Genomic DNA, 21,022 nt, shown 5'->3' on the forward strand with positions numbered 1-21,022 from the left:
CCCTCAACAATGGCCCAAATAGCTCAGTTGGGATCTGTTAGTTTTTAAGGTCTTAAACAGCCAGCAGATCAGGACTCCTGAATGCAGGCTGAGGTCCTGCTCTCTCACATATGCATACCTGGCCCCTGGCTACCTTTGTCTAGTCATATTCCATTGCCATCAAAAGAGTTTTCAGCATTTTCAATACAGCTTGCTGCTCTTTCTCTCTCCTTCCTTAAGCAATGGGGTTTACTTCTGCCACTTCCCATGCTGCAGGAAAGGTTCTTGAATGCAGGCAAATGATCCCATCTGCTGGTATAGGTAGGCATCAAAGTTGGCATGAATATGGTGGGCTATGAGGGCTCTTTATCATGCTGTATAATTGTATGAATTGCACATCCAATATAACCACAGGCTAGGCAACTGTAGGCAGCTTAATGGAGAACCTTGGTGTTGGAAGGAGCTTCCTGGGCCTGATGCTTCTCCTAAATCTGTTTCCTTTAAGATACTAGCCTACTCAGCCATCGTCACTATGCATCCTTTCCAAGGGGAAAGGCGTTTGCAAGGTCAGAAGGTCATGTGGTTATCACAGCTTTCTCAGGTGCACAGATCGCTAATAAATCAGAAGGCTCTCATCAGTAGAAGGAGTCAAGCACCTCCGTGCAGAGATTGGAGTGGATATGGAAGGAAGGGCAGTGATCACAGAAATAAATCCTGGAGCGATAATCTTGATATAACATTTAAAAAATAAACATTTTTAAATCTCCTTCACTGGACTTGATGTCAGTCAGTGCAATATGGTGTTGGAGAGTTCCAGGGATGTTGCTATGTTAGTTGAAGAGGTCATTTGGTGCCACATTGACCCATGACGGGGCAGGATGCAGGGGCGTCATGATCATTGTCTAATACTCCTGCCTGCAGCACATGGTTATGTGTCTTTGGTGAAAACTGAATTGGCTTTTCACTTGATTAACCTGCCTGACACTAATTATTTAAGTTTATACATGGCTCAGCCAGTTTGGGAGAGATAACAGAGGGAATCTAATAAGCAGATAAACATAAACCAGCCAATAGTCAATGGACTAAAACTCAAACATAACTCCTTTTGAAAATTAAATAAGCTATCAAATAGTTCCAAGTAATTGACTTTACATTGAGTCTGGGCCAACAATAATCATATTTTGATATAATTAAAATCCTTTCCCAATGTTTATTATGTTTCTCTTCCTCTGACTTACTGTGGTGAACCACCCTGATTCTGGCAAGCAATTCAGTTGACAATTGCATCCAGTTCTTGTCACTCCTTTATAAAAAAGATGTGGAGGCTTGGGGTGGGGAGGGGGGGTACAGAAGAGGTTCACCTGTAATAGAGGGCATATGCTACAAGGACAGTTTGGACAATCTTAGATTGTTTTCTTTGGAGCAGCCGAGGCCAAGGGAAGACCTGATAGAAAATTATAAGATTATGGGAGGCATATGTAGAGTAGAGGGCGGTATCCCTTTCCCAGGGTCAAAGTGCTTAATACTAGTGGGCATGCATGTATAGTGAGAGGGGCAAGTTCACAGGAGATGTGTGGAGTAAGTTTCTTTTGGACACAGTGATGGGTGACTGGAATGTGCTACCAGCTGGCAGCAGTGGAGGCAGGTTAAGAGGTTCTTCAATGGGCACATGAATATGCAGAGAATGAAGAGATGTAGATGTTGCTAAGGTAGAAGGGATTAGCTTGTTTAAATGTGTAATTGGTAGTTGAATTAATTTGGCACTTCATAGCTGGCTGAAGAATCTGTTCCAGTGCTGCACTGCTCTATGTACTGATCCATTATTTGTGGCTTGATTGAGATGGTACAATTTGTGCACATTTTCAAGTGAACCATAAACTGAGAAGAATTGGTTTACATAAAATGCAGTTTCCTTATTCCTTTTCATTCAATGTCCAGGTAGGCATCTGCAGCAATGTCCCAGATTGAAGTTACAAAGGTAGTTTTGCAGGGATGTGAAGAGGAATTGGAGGGGGAGGGTTGTTATAGCGACATTGGCAGGGACCGAATGAGAACCTGGGAGCAGAGTAACAAGGTAGAGTGGAGGAGATGTGGTTGAGCCATGTCAGGGTGCGAGTGCACAGCCAGCATGATAATGAGAACAAGGGTTGGGGAAGTTGACTGAGAGATCCTCCACTGGTACAGAAGGAGTTGGTTAAAAGATGTCTTGGAAAGATTGCAAGGATGAGATTTTGGATGAGGAAGGTTGAGGATACATAATAATTGGTAGACTGCAGAATCAGGGCATGTTTAGGTATAACACTGTTGACGCACTTGTATTACCTTTGATGAGGAGTCAAGAAGAAGGAAGAAGAAGAAGAATGTGAAATTTCCTATCTTCCCAATTTTACAGCAATGTCCTTGAGGAAGTGTTGTGAATTTAGTTTTAGTTGTTTAAAGCAACATTTCCAATTCAGCTCTAGGAAAGTACAAATGAAGGGCTGGAAACAACCTCCCAACCTCAGCTTCAGGCAAAAGTTTTCTACATAAAAAACAAGAAGAAAAACCAAGCACTGAAAGCAGAACAAAAATATGTTGAAAATGAAGTAAACAAACAGGATGTCTATAAATGGGAAAGGCAGGAGATGAAATGGCCTTTTCCAGGCCTCAAGACAGGTGGCTTTGGAGATATAAACATATTGTGCCAACAAATAAAGATAAACACAGACACGCAAGACTGAGGAATCAAATACCCACAAGGAATTACATTAAAATTACATTGTGAACATAGTTTAAAGAAAATGCTGATAATGAACTACACTTATTAATATCTCTCCAAGTCGTAAAAAACAAGATTTTGAAAGCATGTTGCTCTATCTAATCTCCTGGAAATGAATACACTAATGTCAAGATTTACTTCCTAAGATAAACTGTACAGCATAAATAAACAGGATGCACTTAAATTAATAGATTATGGAAACAATTACTTCTTGCACGGCAGTAATAATGAGAAGCACTTATAGATCTTCTAGATTATGAGACAATAGACAGCAGTTATTTTCAACAAAGTATTTATACTTTTGTTTATTCTCTTTCTTTTTTACTTACAGCCATTTATTGGATTAAATAATTTTCTACAACATTACTACATCTACAGAAACTATTGTAAATACAAGATAGCCACCAATTTTCTTGAGGTGTCATAGCAGGATTTGAAACCCACTCACCACTTGAACGACCAAGTACAATGAAATCCACAGAAAACTTGGGAATGCAAAGACGGCGGGGGGGGGGGGGTTGTAAAAGTGAAAGAGACTGAAGATGCTGGAATTTGGAACAATGAACAGAGTGCTCGAAAGTGGCTGCAGGTCAAAGTTGATATTTTGGGTTAAGACCCCGTACAAAATGTGAGTGTGAAGAAAGACTCATCTCTCTCTCTCCCCCATCCCCTAAACCTACCTGGTCCAATCTGCTCATCAGTACCTCTCCATCAGGTTTCCACTTATCAGCTTATCACCTACCACCCACCACCCCATCCTGTGTTGTTAAACTATGGATTGGCAATCGTTCTTCCTCCTTCTCCATTTTGATGCAGATTTTTAATCTAAAATATCAATGTACTCCTTTTGCTGCTGATTGGCCATGAGTTCTGCCAGTGTTCTGCTTCCTAGAAGAGCGTACTGGATGGGCTCTGATGGTCATCAGTAATAGTTCAAGCGCTCTCTACTTACGTCCTTCTAAATGCTCCTGATATCTATCCCCCTCTTTAAAAATTAACCACAGGCATGTTGCCACAGATCACTGAGAAAAATAAAACTCTTGCCATATTGTTGCAAATCAAGTTGCCCATTAACCAGAAATTACATCTACATCTAACTAGGTACTATTATGAGGCTGGTGGTGTAGTGGCATCAGCACTGGACTTCAGGGCACATGATCCTGAGTTCAAACCCTGCCAGGTCCCAACCTGGGCAGCAGCCGTGCCTGCACGAAAAAGGCCCAGTGACCTACTTCCGTATCTTGCCATGAAAACTCTATGATCCATGAGGTCACGAAGAGTTGGACTAGACGAAACGATTCAACAACAACAACAAATTATAAGAATGTCGATACAAAATCTTTGTGTGCACCAATGTAGGAAATACAGAAGTTAAAGATTTAGTGGATACACCTGGGATATATTTCCATCCCAGTAATTTTAACAACTGAATCTGTTTGAAAGGCGAGTTCATGCTGAAATAAGGAGATTTTACCTGATGAGGACACATTGATTGTCATCACGTTTCCAAAGGCAGTGGTAACATTCATTTGCAACAGCAAAAATGTGAGGTGCAATTTCGCCCAGTTGATGCTTGCTGTATTGTTCCATTGTGATTTTATCATAAAGTCCAGGAATTGGCTTATATGGATTTACTGACACCAAAATGGAGCCAACAAAGGTCTGGAAATGAATCAAAACAAAACCATTAACTTCTGTTCCACCTTTTAGATTACTTACAATGCTTAACTATGACAATAACAATAATATAGGTGAGCACATTGTTTCAGATCAAATTAAGAGTCTGCGAATAAACGGTAGTCAGACTGAAGGGTATCCATGTGGGAGCAGATAGGGATAAGTGAGATGAACTACCGGTACTTGTTTGTCAGCTTTAAAGTTCACAGCATTTTTAGGACAGTTCCTATCACTTGCAAAGAGGCTAATATGCCCTCCACAATATATACCAAAATATTTACAAACCCATTAGTTATCAAACCGTGTTTAAAAATGCCTGGGGAAATATTAGGACATTGAATAGCTTAAAAACATGTTTTATAAATAATGAAGGATGATCAATGTTTCAGAACTGAAAAGCACTGGACAAGAGGTTTCTTCACAAGATGCTGAGGCGCAGTGAAAACAGGCAGGAAGAAAATAGGGAGAAAATATTAGATGTGGGTCTAGATTGGATCAGAATTGTCCATACAAGAAGTGATGTAGGAACTGTGACAAAATTTTAATTACCGAATTAATAATTAGTTCACCCAAAATTTAAAGATGCACATATTTCTGCTCAGTCATAACCAATGCTAAACTGCTGAAAACAGATCTCGTCTCCTCCACAACCAGCAACACAAAGTGTTAGAGAAACTCAGCAAGTCAGGCAGCATCTATGGAGGGGAATAACATTTGATGTTTTGGGCCAAGATCCTTCATCAAGACTCATCAGCATCTTGCTCAAGATTTCCAGCAACTGCAGAGTCTCTTGTGTTTATGATTCACATTCAGCAAGCAATATTTAATTAAAGAATGTGAAATATGTGGTATGGGGAGAAGCTTGAATTCTTGTATTATTTATACATGACTTTTTGGCAACAGCAGAATTTATTGCTCATTTTTAATTACTTTAGAGGATGCCGGGGTGAACCATCTTCTTGAACTGTTGGGGTCCATGGTATTGAAAATACTTGCATAAGAGTTTTGGTTAAAATGTTCCAGGATTTTTATCTAGTCATAAAGAGGGAATGCCTTCACAAATGCATGTACACATGCCAAATGGAATTAACTTACAATGAAGTACGCTTGAACTATTTACGTGCCTTTGAAGGTTCAGGCTTGTGACAACTGCTGCAAAGGAGGCACACCACACAACACCAGTCCAACAGGACTACAACATGAACATGCACTTAGATATAGAGAAAACAGAAGATTATTCTAAAAAAATGTAATACAGTTTCCACACCAGACAACCTAGAGGGGAACTGCAGGATGATGAATGTTTAGGATCACAAGTGGCTCAATGTTTAGGATCACAAGTTGCTGTGCTCTGGATAGCACTGAGCCAGATCACAAGACACTCAATGTATCGTGTACCGTAAAAAAAGATGTGAAGGAACTCAGTGGGTCAGGAAGCATCTGCAGAGGGAACGGGCAGTTGATGTTTTGAAAAAGTGAGGCCCTTTTTCTGCACTGATGGCACTATACATCTCGTGCACTAACCCTCTTCTAATTCACTGTGCTCTCCATTCATTGTATGCCCCAAATACTGGCAGGTATTCAAGCTGTCCGTCCCCCAACCTGGCACGCATTTTGAAAAGTAACAAATATTAATAAGCTCATTAAACACTTGTGCCTGGTTAAACTGGAGAAAAGGATCTTTGAATTTTAAAGAATTAGCTCAATTAAAGAAAAGTAGTTCTGGACATCTGCTGTTAGAACATGATGTTTTACATTAAAGTGAGAAGCACCGAACTCGCTAAAAGATTATATAGCAAAATACCACCAAGGGAGGTGCAGTGCATGTCAAAAATTAACTCCAGAATTGCTACTGCTATTGACTTTGAAACCCTTGTTCAACACTAGTACAAAAGGCAGAACAATTCAAAATAGTGGGTTATTAAGGCATCAGGCAGATGGATGCAATAACTATCATATGGCAAGCTTGAGACTGCAGAATGTCAACAACATAAATGTTGAGAGGCAGCCAAGAATAAAGTATGCACCCTGCCTTCTTCTGGGAGGCCGGGTCTGCATTCTTACACAAGGCTATAATGACGACTTTGTTACCATCGTTTTTAAATACAAGACTCCCTCTGGGTTACAAAAGTGGATAAGGGAAGCTAAAGAATGCACACTATTTACAAATACTGTATTTCTTAAATTCAGAGTTACTATAAGTACAGATTAACAAATAGATTTTTTTTGTTTAAAGGAGTTTGTTAAGTTGTTTGACAATTGTATCTCCATTTTCTTTTTTTTGCCTCTTGCTGGGTTATGGTTTTTATGGCTGTAGGGAACATTTCAATATCTGTCCCAAGTGGCTATTCTAAAACATGGAACACAGATGGCAAACATCTTAATAGAGGGCAGTATTAACAGCCCACTTGTCACCCTCATCTGGTGCCCCAAAAGTATCACTTCAAATGTGAGCATCACACAACAGTCAAACTCCAGAGTTACACCCTCCAACACACAAGGTCCCTAAGCAACTTACACCTAACATACTTACACTTGCTATAGTTTGTCCAGTGGCATTTGGGGGGGGAGGGGGGGGGGAGGGGCAGGGAAAGAGAGTTGGGGGAGAATTTAGGAAAAGTCTGCATTTCATTCCGGTCAAGTAGAAATCTTGTGTTGAATTCTCAGTAACAATTTGTACACTTTGTATGTTTCCAAGATTTAGTTGACCCAAGAAGTTAACAAAATTGGATAAGTATTGCCAACAGACAATTTAAAGTACACAGTGTACTCCATGAGTTACTAAGTTTCTTAACATTGAGATTTCTAGAATACTTCTTACATTTAACTTATTTCTAGACTTTCTGATAGGCAGGTTGGCAAAGTGCAGAAGGGTTACAAACTTCTGAGGAATGAAACGGAAAGGGAGAGTGATGAGGTGGTAATAATAGTGTTTTTTAATTATGGGGACAAATATACTGCAACTACATTGTAACCAAGCGCCTCAGAACTGGTAACAATAAAACACTTAGATACATTCATACCAGGTCTTTATTGCACAACCTTGACGATGCAAGATAGGAGACCATCACTGGACAGCTCTTAAGCAGCATCCAAACAAGCACTTGAATCACTAAGGCAGGGTAGATCAAGTGTTGGTAAATGAGACTAACACACAGATATTGATGGTCAGCATAGCTATGCTGGGCCAATGGGCCAGTTTCTGTGCTGTGTCACTGTACATCTCCAATCTTAAGTCAAATATGTGCAATTAAAATTATTTGAAATATAATGGATTTCTATCTAATCAGTTGTCACTCTTAATTGCATGAAACTTTAACACTTTGAAACCGTAGGATTGAAATAAATTCAAATTAGTTAATTTGGGGTACTGCTTCGTCAAGCAGCTCCGCACCATTCGCCACAAGCAGGACTTCCCAGTGGCCAAACATTTTAATTCTAATTCGTATTCTGAAGTGTCGATCTATGACCCCTCTTGTGCCAAGTTAAGGCCACCCTCAGGGTGGATTGTATTCCATCTGTCTGGGTACCCTCCAATCTGATGGCATACATATCGATTTCTCCTTCTGATGGACAAATTCTCCCTTCCTCTGCACCCTTCCTCTATTCCCCACTCTGGCTTTTCACTTCTCACCTGCCTATTACTTCCCCCAGATTCCTTTCTCCTATTGTCCACACTCCTCTCTGACCAGATTCTTTCTTCTCCAGTCCTTGACCGCCACCTGGCTTCACCTATCACCTTCCAGCTAGCCCATTTCACATCCTCCGCCCACCTTTTTATTCTGACGTCTTCCCTCTTCCTTCTCGGTTCTGAAGAAGGGTCTCTGCTCGGAAAGTCAGTTGTTCACTCGTTTCCATGGATGCTGCCTGGCCTGCTGAGATCTTCCAGCATTCTGTGTGTTGCTCTGGATTTCCAGCAGGTGTTTAAATCCAATCATTATATTTAAAGGCACTCTTAATCTGTGTCTCTTAGATTTACTTTCTTAACAATAATTTTATAAAGGAGATCAAGATCAGAATTTCTACAACCCAAATTCCTTTAAAGCTGATAAACATTTTAATCATTTAAACCTGGGAACAATAAACCATCTGAAATTGCCTCACATATTTTTTGAATTAGCTTCTCAGAGACAGAGGCATAGAACTGCATAGAATGACTATCACGAACAAGATGCTTTGTTATATCAGGTGTGCTCCCAAATTAGTTCCAGATAATAGCCACTAATTGGCCTATTTACTAATGAGCCCAAGATGCCAGTAAAATGACTGCAAGCAGATGGGCCCAGTTACTTCAAAGCAATATTCCAATCAGTAGAAGCAAAACAAGCCATTGTAAGCATCTAGTAAAACCTACAGCTACAAAAGAATAAAAGTGCATTTATCTTTCCACCAGACCCCACTTTGTTTGCGGAGGAAAAGCTTTGAGTCATGGTAACATATTAAAAGATGTAACAGTATGAGAAGAAATGAAAATTTAAAAAGTACAACAGGATTGACAGCATCATCATTAAATTACTGGATAGAAGTCCAAAATCCTGAACTAATGACCCAAAGACATTTCAAACCACTCACACCAGGTGAGGAATTTAAAAATAAGTCAAGTGAACTGGAATTACAACAAAAGGTTTTTTTTAAAGACAATTGTGAACAAGAAACAACTGGATTTGGATTGTCTTCCAAACACATCTGGTTCACTAATGTCTTTAAGGGAAAAACACCAAGTACTCAAACCCAAACTAGCTCCACAACTATTCAGCTGACTCTCAGCAAAGTAAATTGGGAGATCAGGAGTTCACCAGATTGATACCAAGAACTAAATGGGATGGATCACTGACACCAACTCTATAGGTGTTGCCAACCTGCAAAGTCTTCATTCACATGTTTTAGGGGATTGGGAGACTAAACTGATAGAGCTGCGCCACTGACTGGTCAACACAGACAATGATTTTGTGAAAACAACGATTTTTGACCAGCATCACAGTCTCCGGGCACATTCTCTCACGACAAACTCAGTAGAAGTTGGGGGGGGGGGGGGATTGGTAAACAATGCTTTACAGATAGGGTAGAAGCTCAAGTCTTCAACTGAGTACAGACTCCAGAAAGTCTTGTGGCATGGTTTAAAATAGACAAACCTCTCTCTCATTATCACCTGCCAGCCTTCCTCAGCTGATGAACTATTGCTCCTCCATGTTGAGCAACACTTGGAAGAGGCACTTAAAATAGCAAGGGGCAGAATGTACATGAGAATCAGATTGTCCATTATCAGCAGAGTCTTCGTAATGCCATCAGACAGGCTCTGCCAGACTGGGTCTGTGGCAGGTTGAAAATAAATCTAATGAGGGATAAATCCACTTGACCTCATTCTTATTATGAGAAAAGTGTTTGTGCATGACACACTGCTAGGAATGATTACTATGCAGTGGAGATAAAGTCCAACCCTCAAACTTAAGGAAGTAATTGAGGCAGGTACAATAACTTTCAAAAAAACATGCTACATGGAAGGCAAAGGTTAAGAGGGATATTGGGACTAATTTAGACAGGCATCATGTTTGGCATGGGTGAGCTGTGCTGACTCAGTGCTGTATTGTTCTGATTCTATTTGCTCAGGGCTCCTGAATTTAACCTACTGAAGGGAGGTACATGGAATGTATAGGAAAGGGGAAAACAAGTGGACAATTGCATTGAGTTCTGGCCATCTGACCAGGAAGAATGTGAAGATGCCACAGAGGATGCCAGAAAGATTTTTATCAGAATGGTTCCAAGGATTTCAACACTGAGATTAGACTGAAGAAGCTGGAGTTGTTCCCTTTGGAGTAAAAGTAGCTGATGAGACCTGGTAGAGGTGTATGAGATCTAAGGGGTAGGCCTAAAGACACAGGTGGGAAAGGAGTTGGAAAGCTTATTAAATGCACAGGGTAGTAATGAGTCTGGTAGGAACACAGCCAATCAGGCCATTTGAAAGATCAAGGTCTTGCAGGACTGCACACCTAATGAACAGGTTGGGACAATTACATAGCCTGTGGGAAGATTGGCTCCTAAAACATCCTCCACACTCAGCAATGGCAAGCTGCTAAAGACAAGGCTAAACCAACTGCTGCCACATTCAGGTTGAACTGAATATTTCACCTTCTTCTGGAGATCCCCACTAGTCTTCAGCCAACCCACACAAAATGCTGGTGGACAGCAGCAGGCCAGGCAACACCTATAGGAAGAGGTACAGTTGACGTTTTGGGCCAAGACCCTTTGTCAGGACTAACAGAAAGAAGAGATGGTAAGAGATTTGAAAGTGGAAGGGGGAGGGGGAGATCTGAAATGATAGGAGAAGACAGGAGGGGGAGAGATGGAGCTAAGAGCTGGAACATTGATTGACAGGAAGATACAAGGCTGGAGAAGGGAGAGGATTATGGGACAGGAGGCCTAGGGAGAAAGAAAAAGGGAGGGGAGCATCAGAGGAAGATGGAAGATATAGTGAGGGACAGAGGGAGAAAAAAGAGAGAGAGAAGGGGGGGAGAATATAAATAAATAAAATAAGGGATAGCGTAAGAAGGGGAGGAGGGGCATTAACGGAAGTTAGAGAAGTCAGTGTTCATGCCATCAGGTTGGAGGCTACCCAGACGGAATACAAGGTATTGTTCTTCCAACCTGAGTGTGGCTTCATCTTGACAGTAGAGGAGGTCATGGATGGACATATCAGAATGGGAATGGGACATGGAATTGAAATGTGTGGCCCAAAACGTCGACTGTACCTCTTCCTAGAGATGCTGCCTGGCCTGCTGCGTTCTACCAGCATTTTGTGTATGTTGCTTGGAAATCTGCAGATGCTGGAAATTCAAGTCGCTTCACCTAACAGCTGCAAATGGCTGAGCACTCAATACAGCAAAGACTATGGGAGCAAACATCCTACTCGTGGCACTGATGACTATGTTTCAGAACCAGCCAATCCATCCTGGGACAGTGGCATGCTACTCAACCATGTGAAATTTTGCCCAGAAATGTGGACCCAGTAAAAGCAGCTCCAATCTGTTAACCACACCATTTGCTCAGGTGCAACTTCAATCCAGTAGCGGGTACATTTTATATTCACCAAGAAATTGACTCTTTGTACACATTGTACCCGACTTAAATTTCCTCTCAGAGATCATTTTATCCAACAAATTTTTATTTGTCAAGAAATAAATTAGTCTAGCTTCCAAAAAGATTTTTTTGACAGTGAGAATCTGCAGCACCTTTTCCAAAAGCAGAAACGTGGATTTGTGGCTTTGAAATTACAGGCCACTGGTACATGGTTGTCACTGGTATGGAATGGCTCCTACTATTTATTAGTTCTTCTAACAGTAGCACATGATTTTTGAACTTACGTATATACTGTCTCGTTTGTAGCGAATATGCAAGTTATGCATGATTGCTCCTTCGTGCAGATCTGCCAGACTCGCCATATCCTCAACACCCTCAACACTGCTTGGATGCATGGCCACCACCTTTTCCCTGGTTAAGGTGTTCAGTTTGTATGTGTACACCTGATTAAAAGAAAAACAAGAAATGTCAGAAACAAATGTGGGCATGTCATGATCCATAACTGCATTCAAAAGTGTCAATATTAGGTTCAAGTTAATCACCCTTTGTCAAGAATGCTGAAGAACTGTAATGTCTTTTCTTTCCAATATTTTTTTATTAGTTTCTACATAGAAGAATACAGAGTACAAGAAAGTATATACAAGGTCAAGAGATTAAAAAAATACCGATTGCACTATATCTATTCATAACAATCTCATTACCCCATATTCATGCAAGTTAATCAATAGTTATATTGAAATATACTAATTTATTACAAAAAAAAGAATCTAATCTGTACCAAGACCGAAGCTGTTTATTAAGCAGAAACAAGTAAAACACCTTCTCATATAATAAAAAATAATAATAGCCAACATCTGAATTTAAACAACAAATTGAAGGCTTTGAAGATAATTCAGAAAGGGTCCCCACAATGTTTGAAAAGTCTTGACGAGGTTCAGAAATTGAACAACACATCTTCTCTAAATCTAAGCATGACATAGCGTTGCATAACCATTGAGCATGAGTAGGAGGAGAAACATCTTTCCATTTAAACAAAAGCACCCTCCTAGCTATAAGAGAGCTAAAGGCCAAAATATGTAAATCAGATGTCTTCAGCTTGATATCTTGTCCTGAACAATACCAAATAGGGCCGTCAGAGGATTAGGCTTAAAATTGACTTTGAAAAGTAAAGAAAAAGTTTGAAAAACTTATTTCCATATTTTTCAAGACTCGGACAAGTTCAAAACATATGAATTAATGAAGATTCTCCATTATTACGTCTGTCACAGTAGGGAGATATATCCGAATAAAAACGAGATAGCTTATCTTTAGTCATATGAGCTCTATGTACCACCTTAAATTGTATAAGGGAAGGGCGAGCACATAACGATGAAGTATTAACCAGTTTAAAAATTTCAATCCAAGTTTCCTCAGATATTGATGTCTGTAAATCATGTTCCCAGAGATTCTTAATTTTGTCTAAAGGAACATTCCTCGTCTCCAGTAATATGCCAAAAATATTAGATATTGAACCATTATGAAAAGGTGTCAAATTGAAAATTACATCTAGTAAGTTTTTATCTGAGCTTATAGGAAATGTGCATAATTGAGATCTTAGAAAGTCTCTGATTTGTAAATATCTAAAAAAGTAAATTTTGGGTAAACTATACTTAGCTGACAATTGCTTAAATGGAAAAGGATTTCCTCCAACAAACAGATCCCAAAAATATTCAATACCCAACCTGTCCCATTCTTTAAAAACTAAGTTACTCAAGGAGGGTTTTAAAAAGTTAGAATAAGTGGGACTGGAAAGGGAAAATCTCAATAACCAAAGTGTTTTCTTAATTGTATCCAGATCCTCAGAGTATGTTTAACTATTAAATTATCAGTTAGTTTACTTACAAACAAAGGAAACGAGGATCCAAGAAGAGAAATAATAGAAAATTTATTAACAGAGTTAACTTCTAAAGAAACCCACACTGGACAGTCTACACGATTAATATAAAATAGTCAAAATGCAAGATATCGTATATTAACTGCCCAGTAATAAAACCTAAAATTAGGCTAAACCTCCTCAGTGACTGTTACACCCAAATAAGTAAATTGATTCCTTACAATTTTAAAAAGATTAGTATTAATTGATACCAAATTATTTAAATAATTCACTCATACAGGTTCAATTTATATCGTGAAAACTGGCTAAAACGGGAGAGTACAGAAAGTACACAAGGTAACGATGTCTCAACATTAGAGATAAAAAGCAATATATCATCAGCATAAAGCAAGATTTTATGAGTAATACTTTTCCTTAAAATACCACAGATATCATTAGATTCTCGAAAAGCAATGGCTAGGGGTTCTAAAGCTAGATCAAAAAGCAAAGGACTCAACGGACAGCCTTGTCTAGTTCCGCAGTGAAGTTTAAATGGTTTGGAATTCTAAAAATTAGTAAGAACCCGAGCAGGAGATAAATAAAGTAATTTACTCCATTGAATAAAATCTGGTCCAAAATTAAATTTTTCTAAGGTTTTAAATAAATACTTCCATTCAACCCGATCGAAGGCCTTCTCAGCATCTAAGGATATCACACATTCCGATATCTGCTGAGAAGGAGAGTAAGTAACATTTAATACACGGCGTATATTAAAAAGGGAATGTCGGTTTTTAATAAATCCAGTCCGATCATCAGAAATAATAGAAGGTAAAATATTTTCAATCCTATGAGCCAGAACTTTAGAAATGATTTTAGATTTAACATGGAGTAATGAAATTGGTCTATATGAAGAGCATTCAGTTGGGCCCTTGTTCTTTTTTTTTTTACGATAAGCGAAATAGAAGCTTCATAGAAAGATTGAGGCAAGCTACCCAATTTGAAAGAATCCAAAAGACTAAGTGTAACTACGGTATAATTAATGAGGAAAAAGCCTGATAAAATTCTCCAGAAAATGCATCTGGACCCGGAGCCTTCCCTGAGTGTAATGAACGTATAGCCTCAGCAATTTCCTCATAGGAAATGGGTTGATCCATCTGTTTGCAATTATCTGCAGAAAGTGCAGGGATATTTAATTGATCTAGAAAATTACTCAATAGAGTACTATCTTTAGGGGAATCAGAACTATTAAGTTTAGAATAGAATTCTCTAAAGGGATCATTTATTTCAGGGTGATCAGTTGTCCTATCACCATTAGTTTTAAAAATTTCTTTAATTTGTTGTTTAACTATAGAAGTTTTTAATTGGTTGGCCAATACTTTGCCTGATTTATCTCCATGAATGAAAAATTGAGTTTATCTTTAAGAAGTTGAGCTTCAATTGGATATGTTAACAGAAGATCATATTTAATTTTAACTTCAACACGTCTTTTATATAAAGCAGGAGGGAGGGAGGGAGAAGATGGCGACGCAACGCAGCTCACAGCAGCCACTCCGGTGGTGATGTCTGTTATTTGTCAAGTTGGGTGCCGTGCACAATTCTGATTTGATGGAGATGACGTGAGAGCACGGAGGAACATCTGTGAAACTTCTGAAATGCCTGCTTCGCTGCTGCTGCTACTGTGTAGTCCAGAATCTCCGGATGGAAAGGCCCTGAGTCTTCAGCTTTGCTTGTTGCTCGGTGGCCGGGGCAAGGTCGAAGTGCTCGGCAGAGGATGATGCTCGGAGAGGCTGTGTCAGAGGGGCTGGTCAGAGGCTCGAGTTTTCAGACGGACTCAGAGTCCGCTGCGGTCCGGTGCTTCCAATGGTGCTGCATCAGCAAGTTTGCGGCGCTTGGAGGTTCAGGCAGGGATAGTTTCTCCCTTCTGCCGCCTACGTGAGATGATGAGGTTATCGAGACTTTGAGACTTTTTTTTTAAACCATGCCCATGGTCTGCTCTTTCTCAAATTATGGTATTGCTTTGCACTGTTGTAACTATATGTTATAATTATGTGGTTTTTGTAACTTTTAGTCTTGGTTTGTCCTGTGTTTTTCTTGTGATATCATTCTGGAGGAACATTATCATTTTTTAATGCATGCATTTCTAAATGACAATAAATGAGGACTGAGTGTCCTCATAATCTAATCTAATTTGGAGCTATAGCATATTTCAGATTTAATTGTTTCAATTGATTGGCTGATTCAGTTCTTTCTTTATTAGCCTTATTCTTAACACTTGCAGTATAAGAAATAACTTGTCCTCTAATATAGGCCTTGAACATATCCCATACAATAAGATTTCAAGTCCCTTCTTTTTTATTCTCTTCAAAAAACAAAATAATATGCCTCTCTAGAAATTTTAAGAAATCCTTATCAGATAACAAAGTTGTATTAAAACACCAAAATCTGTTTGTTTGAGGAAAACCAGGGAGATTTAAAGATAGAAATACAGGAGCATGATCTGAGACAGCAACCTCTTTATATTCACAGGAACAAACTGATGAAATCACTTGACTATTGATAAAAAAACATCAATCCTGGAATATGTATGATGGACATGGGGACAAAAAACAAGTACTCCCTATCTAAAGGAAGTAAAAAAAAACACCAAACATCAACAACACACCACTTTAATAAAAAAGATTGAATAAACGAAGCTGATCTATTAAGAGACACTGGTTTAAAAGATAATTGGTCTAAATTTTGGTCTAGCCAACAGTTAAAATCTCCTCCCATCACCAGAGAATAAAAACTCGAATCCGGTAAAAATGAAAAACAAAACGCTCAGTGAATCCTGGATCATCTACATTTGGGGCATACACATTGGCAAATAATATTAATTTGTTATCTACTTTTCCTGAAACTATAACAGAACGTCCATTGGTATCAGACACTACTTTATATTGCACAAAGGAAAGATTATTATCTACAAGAATCGAAACTCCTCTAGATTTGGCCTGAAAAGAAGAATGAAAACCAAGTCCATTCCAATGGCTAAAAAAACATAAATGATCACATTTGCGTATGTGAGTTTCTTGTTAGAAAATAACAGGGACCTTAAGTTTCCTAATATAAGCAAAAATATTATTACGTTTAACAGGGCGATTTAATCCTTTCACGTTAAAACTGAGTAAATTAATAGTTTGGTCCATTTTTAATTTATTTCAAGGTAGGGTTAAAATGTAAGTTAAAGCCAACCCACAAACCTTGAGAAATGGCTAAAAATTCAAAACCAGCTTATATATAAAAAAAACATATCCCTGCCCACCTCCCAAAGAAAGAAGGCCGACCAATACAAAGCCAGCATCTACAACTACGGACAACCCCCCAAAAAACCTGGTGATCGCTCCAATTAGTTTCAAGGTTATTTATATTCCAACCTAGACAAAACAATATCCAAACAAGAAATTCAATTCTCATATATCAGGACTACCGGGGACAAGTTGCAGTGATTGCGTCTCTGGCACCGAGACGGGACCCTCAGCTCAGAAGGGAAGCAGGGAAAAGAGGAGAGCAGTAGTGATAGGGGATTCGATAGTTAGGGGGACAGATAAGAGGTTCTGTGGAAGAGATCGAGAATCCCGGATGGTCAGTTGCCTCCCTGGTGCCAAGGTCCATGATATCTCGATTGAGTTCTCGGTATTCTCGAGGGAGGGTGAGCAGCCGGATGTCGTGGTCCATGTAGGGACCAATGACATGGGGAGGAAGAGTGAGGAGGTCCTGAAAGGTGAGTTCAGGGAGTTAGGCACCAAGTTAAAGGACAGGACCTCCAGGATAGCAATCTCAGGATTGCTACCAGTGCCACGTGCAGGCGGGTTTAGAAATAGTAAGATAGCGCAGATCAACATGTGGCTGATGACATGGTGCAGGAAGGAGGGCTTCAGATTTATAGATAATTGGGCAGTTTTCCAGGGAAGGTGGAACCTGTTCCCGCAGGACGGTTTACACCTGAACTGGAGGGGGACAAATATTCTTGCAGGTAGGTTTGCTAGAGAGGCTCCGGTGGATTTAAGCTGGATACAAGGGGGGAGGGGAACTAGAGTGTAGGAACAGATGTAGGGGAGAAGGAAGAAAAAGAAAATAATAAAGTTGTTTGCACCATTAGTGATAAACAGAGAGTAAGAGGTGGAAAATTTCTTAAATGCATTTATTTTAATGCTAGGAGCATGATAAGAAAGGTGGATGAGCTGAAAGCATGGATTGATACCTGGAAGTATGATGTGGTACATGATTAGTGAAACATGGTTACAGGAGGAGTGTGATTGGCAACTAAATATTCCTGGATTTAATTGCTTCAGGTATGATGGAATCAGGGGGACAAGAGGTGGAGGTGTTGCATTGCTCGTCAGAGAAAATATTACAGCGGTGCTCTGGCAGGATAGATTAGAGGGCTCATCTAGGGAGGATATTTGGGTGGAATTGAGGAATGGGAAAGGTATAGTAACACTTATGGGGGTGTATTATAGACCACCAAATGGGGAGCGAAAATTGGAGGAGCAAATTTGTAAGGAAACAGATATTTGTAGTAAGCGCAAGGTTGTGATTGTGGGAGATTTTAATTTTCCACACATAGACTGGGAAGCCCATTCTGTAAAAGGGCTGGATGGTTTGGAGCTTGTCAAATGTGTGCAGGATAGTTTTTTGCAGCAATACACAGAGGTACCAACTAGAGAAGGGGCACTGTTGGATCTCCTGTTAGGGAATGAGATAGGTCAGGTGACAGAGGTTTGTGTTGGGGAGCACTTCGGGTCCAGTAATCACAATGCAATATAATTATGGAGAAGGATAGGTCTGGACCCAGGGTTCAGATTTTTGATTGGAAAAAGGCTAACTTTGAGGAGATGCGAAAGGATTTAGAAGGAGTGGATTGGGACAATTTGTTTTGTAGGAAGGATGTAATAGAGAAATAGAGGTCATTGAAAGGTGAAATTTTGCGGGTACAGGATCTTCATGTTCCTGTTAGGTTGAAAGGAAAGGTTAAAAGTTTGAGAGAGCCATGGTTTTCAAGGGATATTGGAAACTTGGTTCGGAAAAAGAGAGGGATCTACAATAAATATAGGCAGCATGGAGTAAATGAGGTGCTCAAGGAATATAAAGAATGTGAAAAGAATCTGAAGAAAGTAATTAGAAAAGCTAGATGAGGTTGCTTCGGCAAGTAAGGTGAAAATAAATCCCAACGGTTTCTACAGTTATATTAATAGCAAAAGGATAGTGAGGGATAAAATTGGTCCCTTAGAGAATCAGAGTGAACGGCTATGTGTGGAGCCAAAAGAGATTGGGGAGATTCTGAACAGTTTCTTTTCTTCAGTATTCACGAAGGAGAAGGATATTGAATTGTGTAAGGTAAGAAAAACAAGTAGGGAAGTTATGGAAACTATGATGATTAAAGAAGAGGAAGTACTGGCGCTTTTAAGGAATATAAAAGTGGATAAGTCTCCAGGTCCTGACAGGACATTCCCTAGGACCTAGAGGGAAGTTAGTGTGGAAATAGCAGGGGCTCTGACAGAAATATTTCAAATGTCATTAGAAAAGGAGGTGGTGCCGGAGGATTGGCGTATTGCTCATGTTGTTCCATTGGTTAAAAAGGGTTCTAGGAGTAAACCTAGCAATTATTGGCCTGTGAGTTTGATGTCAGTGGTGGGTAAATTGATGGAAAATATTCTTAGAGATGGTATATATAATTATCTGGATAGACAGGGTCTGATTAGGAACAGTCAACATGGATTTGTGCGCAGAAGGTCTTGTTTGACATCTCATTGAATTTTTTGAAGAGGTTACCAGGAAAGTTGACGAGGGTAAAGCGGTGAATGTTGTCTATATGGACTTCAGTAAGTCCTTTGACAAGGTTCCACACGAAAGGTTAGTTAGGAAGGTTCAATCGTTAGGTATTAATATTGAAGTAGTAAAATAGATTCAGCAGTGGCTGGATGGGAGACGCCAGAGAGTAGTGGTGGATAACTGTTTGTCATATTGGAGGCCGGTGTCTAGTGGTGTGCCTCAGGGATCTGTACTGGGTCCAATGTTGTTTGTCATATACATTAATGATCTGGATAATGGGGTGGTAAATTGGATTAGTAAGTATGCAGATGATACTAAGATAGGTGGAGTGGTGGATAATGAAGTAGGTTTTCAAAGCTTGCAGAGAGATTTAGGCTAGTTGGAAGAGTGGGCTGAAAGATGGCAGATGGAATTTAATGCTGATAACTATGAGGTGCTACATTTTGGTAGGACTAATCAAAATAGGACATACATGGTAAATGGTAGGGCACTGAAGAATGCTGTAGAACAGAGGGATCTAGGAATAATGGTGCATAGTTCCCTGAAGGTAGAATCTCATGTGGATAGGGTGGTGAAGAAAGCTTTTGGTATGCTGGCCTTTATAAATCACAGCATTGAGTATAGGAGTTGGGATGCAATGTTGAAATTGTATAAGGCATTGGTGAGGCCAAATTTGGAGTATTGTGTACAGTTCTGGTCACCGAATTATAGGAAAGATGTCAACAAAATAGAGACAGAGAAGATTTACTGGAATGTTACCTGGGTTTTAGCACCTAAGTTACAGAGAAAGGTTGAACAAGTTGGGTCTTTATTCTTTGGAGCCTAGATGGTTGAGGGGGGACTTGATAGAGGTATTTAAAATTATGAGGGGGATAGATAGAGTTGACGTGGATAGGCTTTTTCCATTGAGAGTGGGAGAGATTCAAACAAGAGGACATGAGTTGAGAGTTAAAGGGCAAAAGTTTAGGGGTAACATGAAGGGGAACTTCTTTACTCAGAGAGTGGTAGCTGTGTAGAACGACCTTCCAGCAGAAGTGGTAGAGGCAGGCTCGATATTGTCATTTAAAGTAAAATTGGATAGCTATATGGACAGGAAAGGAATGGAGGGTTATGGGCTGAGTGCAGGTCTGTGGGACTAGGTGAGAGTAAGAGTTTGGCATGGACTAGAAGGGCTGGGATGGCCTGTTTCCATGCTGTAATTGTTATATAGTTATATCAAAAATACAGTATTAAAAAATACAAAAGGAAATTAGTTGCAAATGTTTACCAAAAGTAAAAGATGCAATTATTCATACAGAAAGACATTAAACATTAATCTTGTATCTTCATGGAAAAGCAAACTAGGCAGTTAGCCTTCAAATTTAAAAAATCTTTGTGCTTCAGCATTCAAACGAAACCATTCAAAAGATCCATCTTTAATGAGATTCTCAGTCAAACTGGATAGCCAGGGGACAGCTTGAAACCCTTGTTAAAAAAAAAAATCCAACAAAGCTTGTTTAAACTTAGCACGTTCCTGCATAACCTGAAGTGAATAATCTTCGAGAGTCTTAATATTCCAACGTATAACCAATTATGCCCCTTCGACGGGATCCGCAAATTAAAAGCTTCTCATTTAATCTTATGTCTTCATGTAAAGACAAATTAAGCAGCTAGCCTTCGGATTTTAAAAACCTTTGTGTTTCAACAGTCAAACGAAACCATTCGAAAGATCCATCTTTAAGTGTAATTGAGTCGGGCTGGGTAGCGAAGGGAAGGCTTGAAACCCTTGTTAAGAAACTCGGACATAACTTCTTTGAACTTAGCATGTTCCTGCATAACCTCAGGCGAGTAATCTTCGACAATTCCAATCATACGACCATTATAGTCAA

General features: G+C 39.5%; 1 protein-coding gene across 1 annotated transcript in view; it reads right to left on the minus strand.

Annotated features, from left to right (window-relative positions):
* The window catches only part of myo10 (myosin X), a 292,275-nt gene that overhangs the window by 114,379 nt on the left and 156,874 nt on the right, over nucleotides 1–21,022 (minus strand). Inside the window, exons 3-4 of the mRNA XM_072283726.1 lie at nucleotides 11,773–11,931; nucleotides 4,212–4,399 (exon numbers count right to left, since the gene is read on the minus strand). Of these exons, the coding sequence (XP_072139827.1) occupies nucleotides 4,212–4,399; nucleotides 11,773–11,931 (347 nt within the window). The remainder of the gene's footprint in view (nucleotides 1–4,211; nucleotides 4,400–11,772; nucleotides 11,932–21,022) is intronic.

The sequence above is a fragment of the Mobula birostris genome, chromosome 19 (genome assembly GCF_030028105.1).
Source record: "Mobula birostris isolate sMobBir1 chromosome 19, sMobBir1.hap1, whole genome shotgun sequence".
NCBI classification, from domain to species: Eukaryota; Metazoa; Chordata; class Chondrichthyes; order Myliobatiformes; family Myliobatidae; genus Mobula; species Mobula birostris.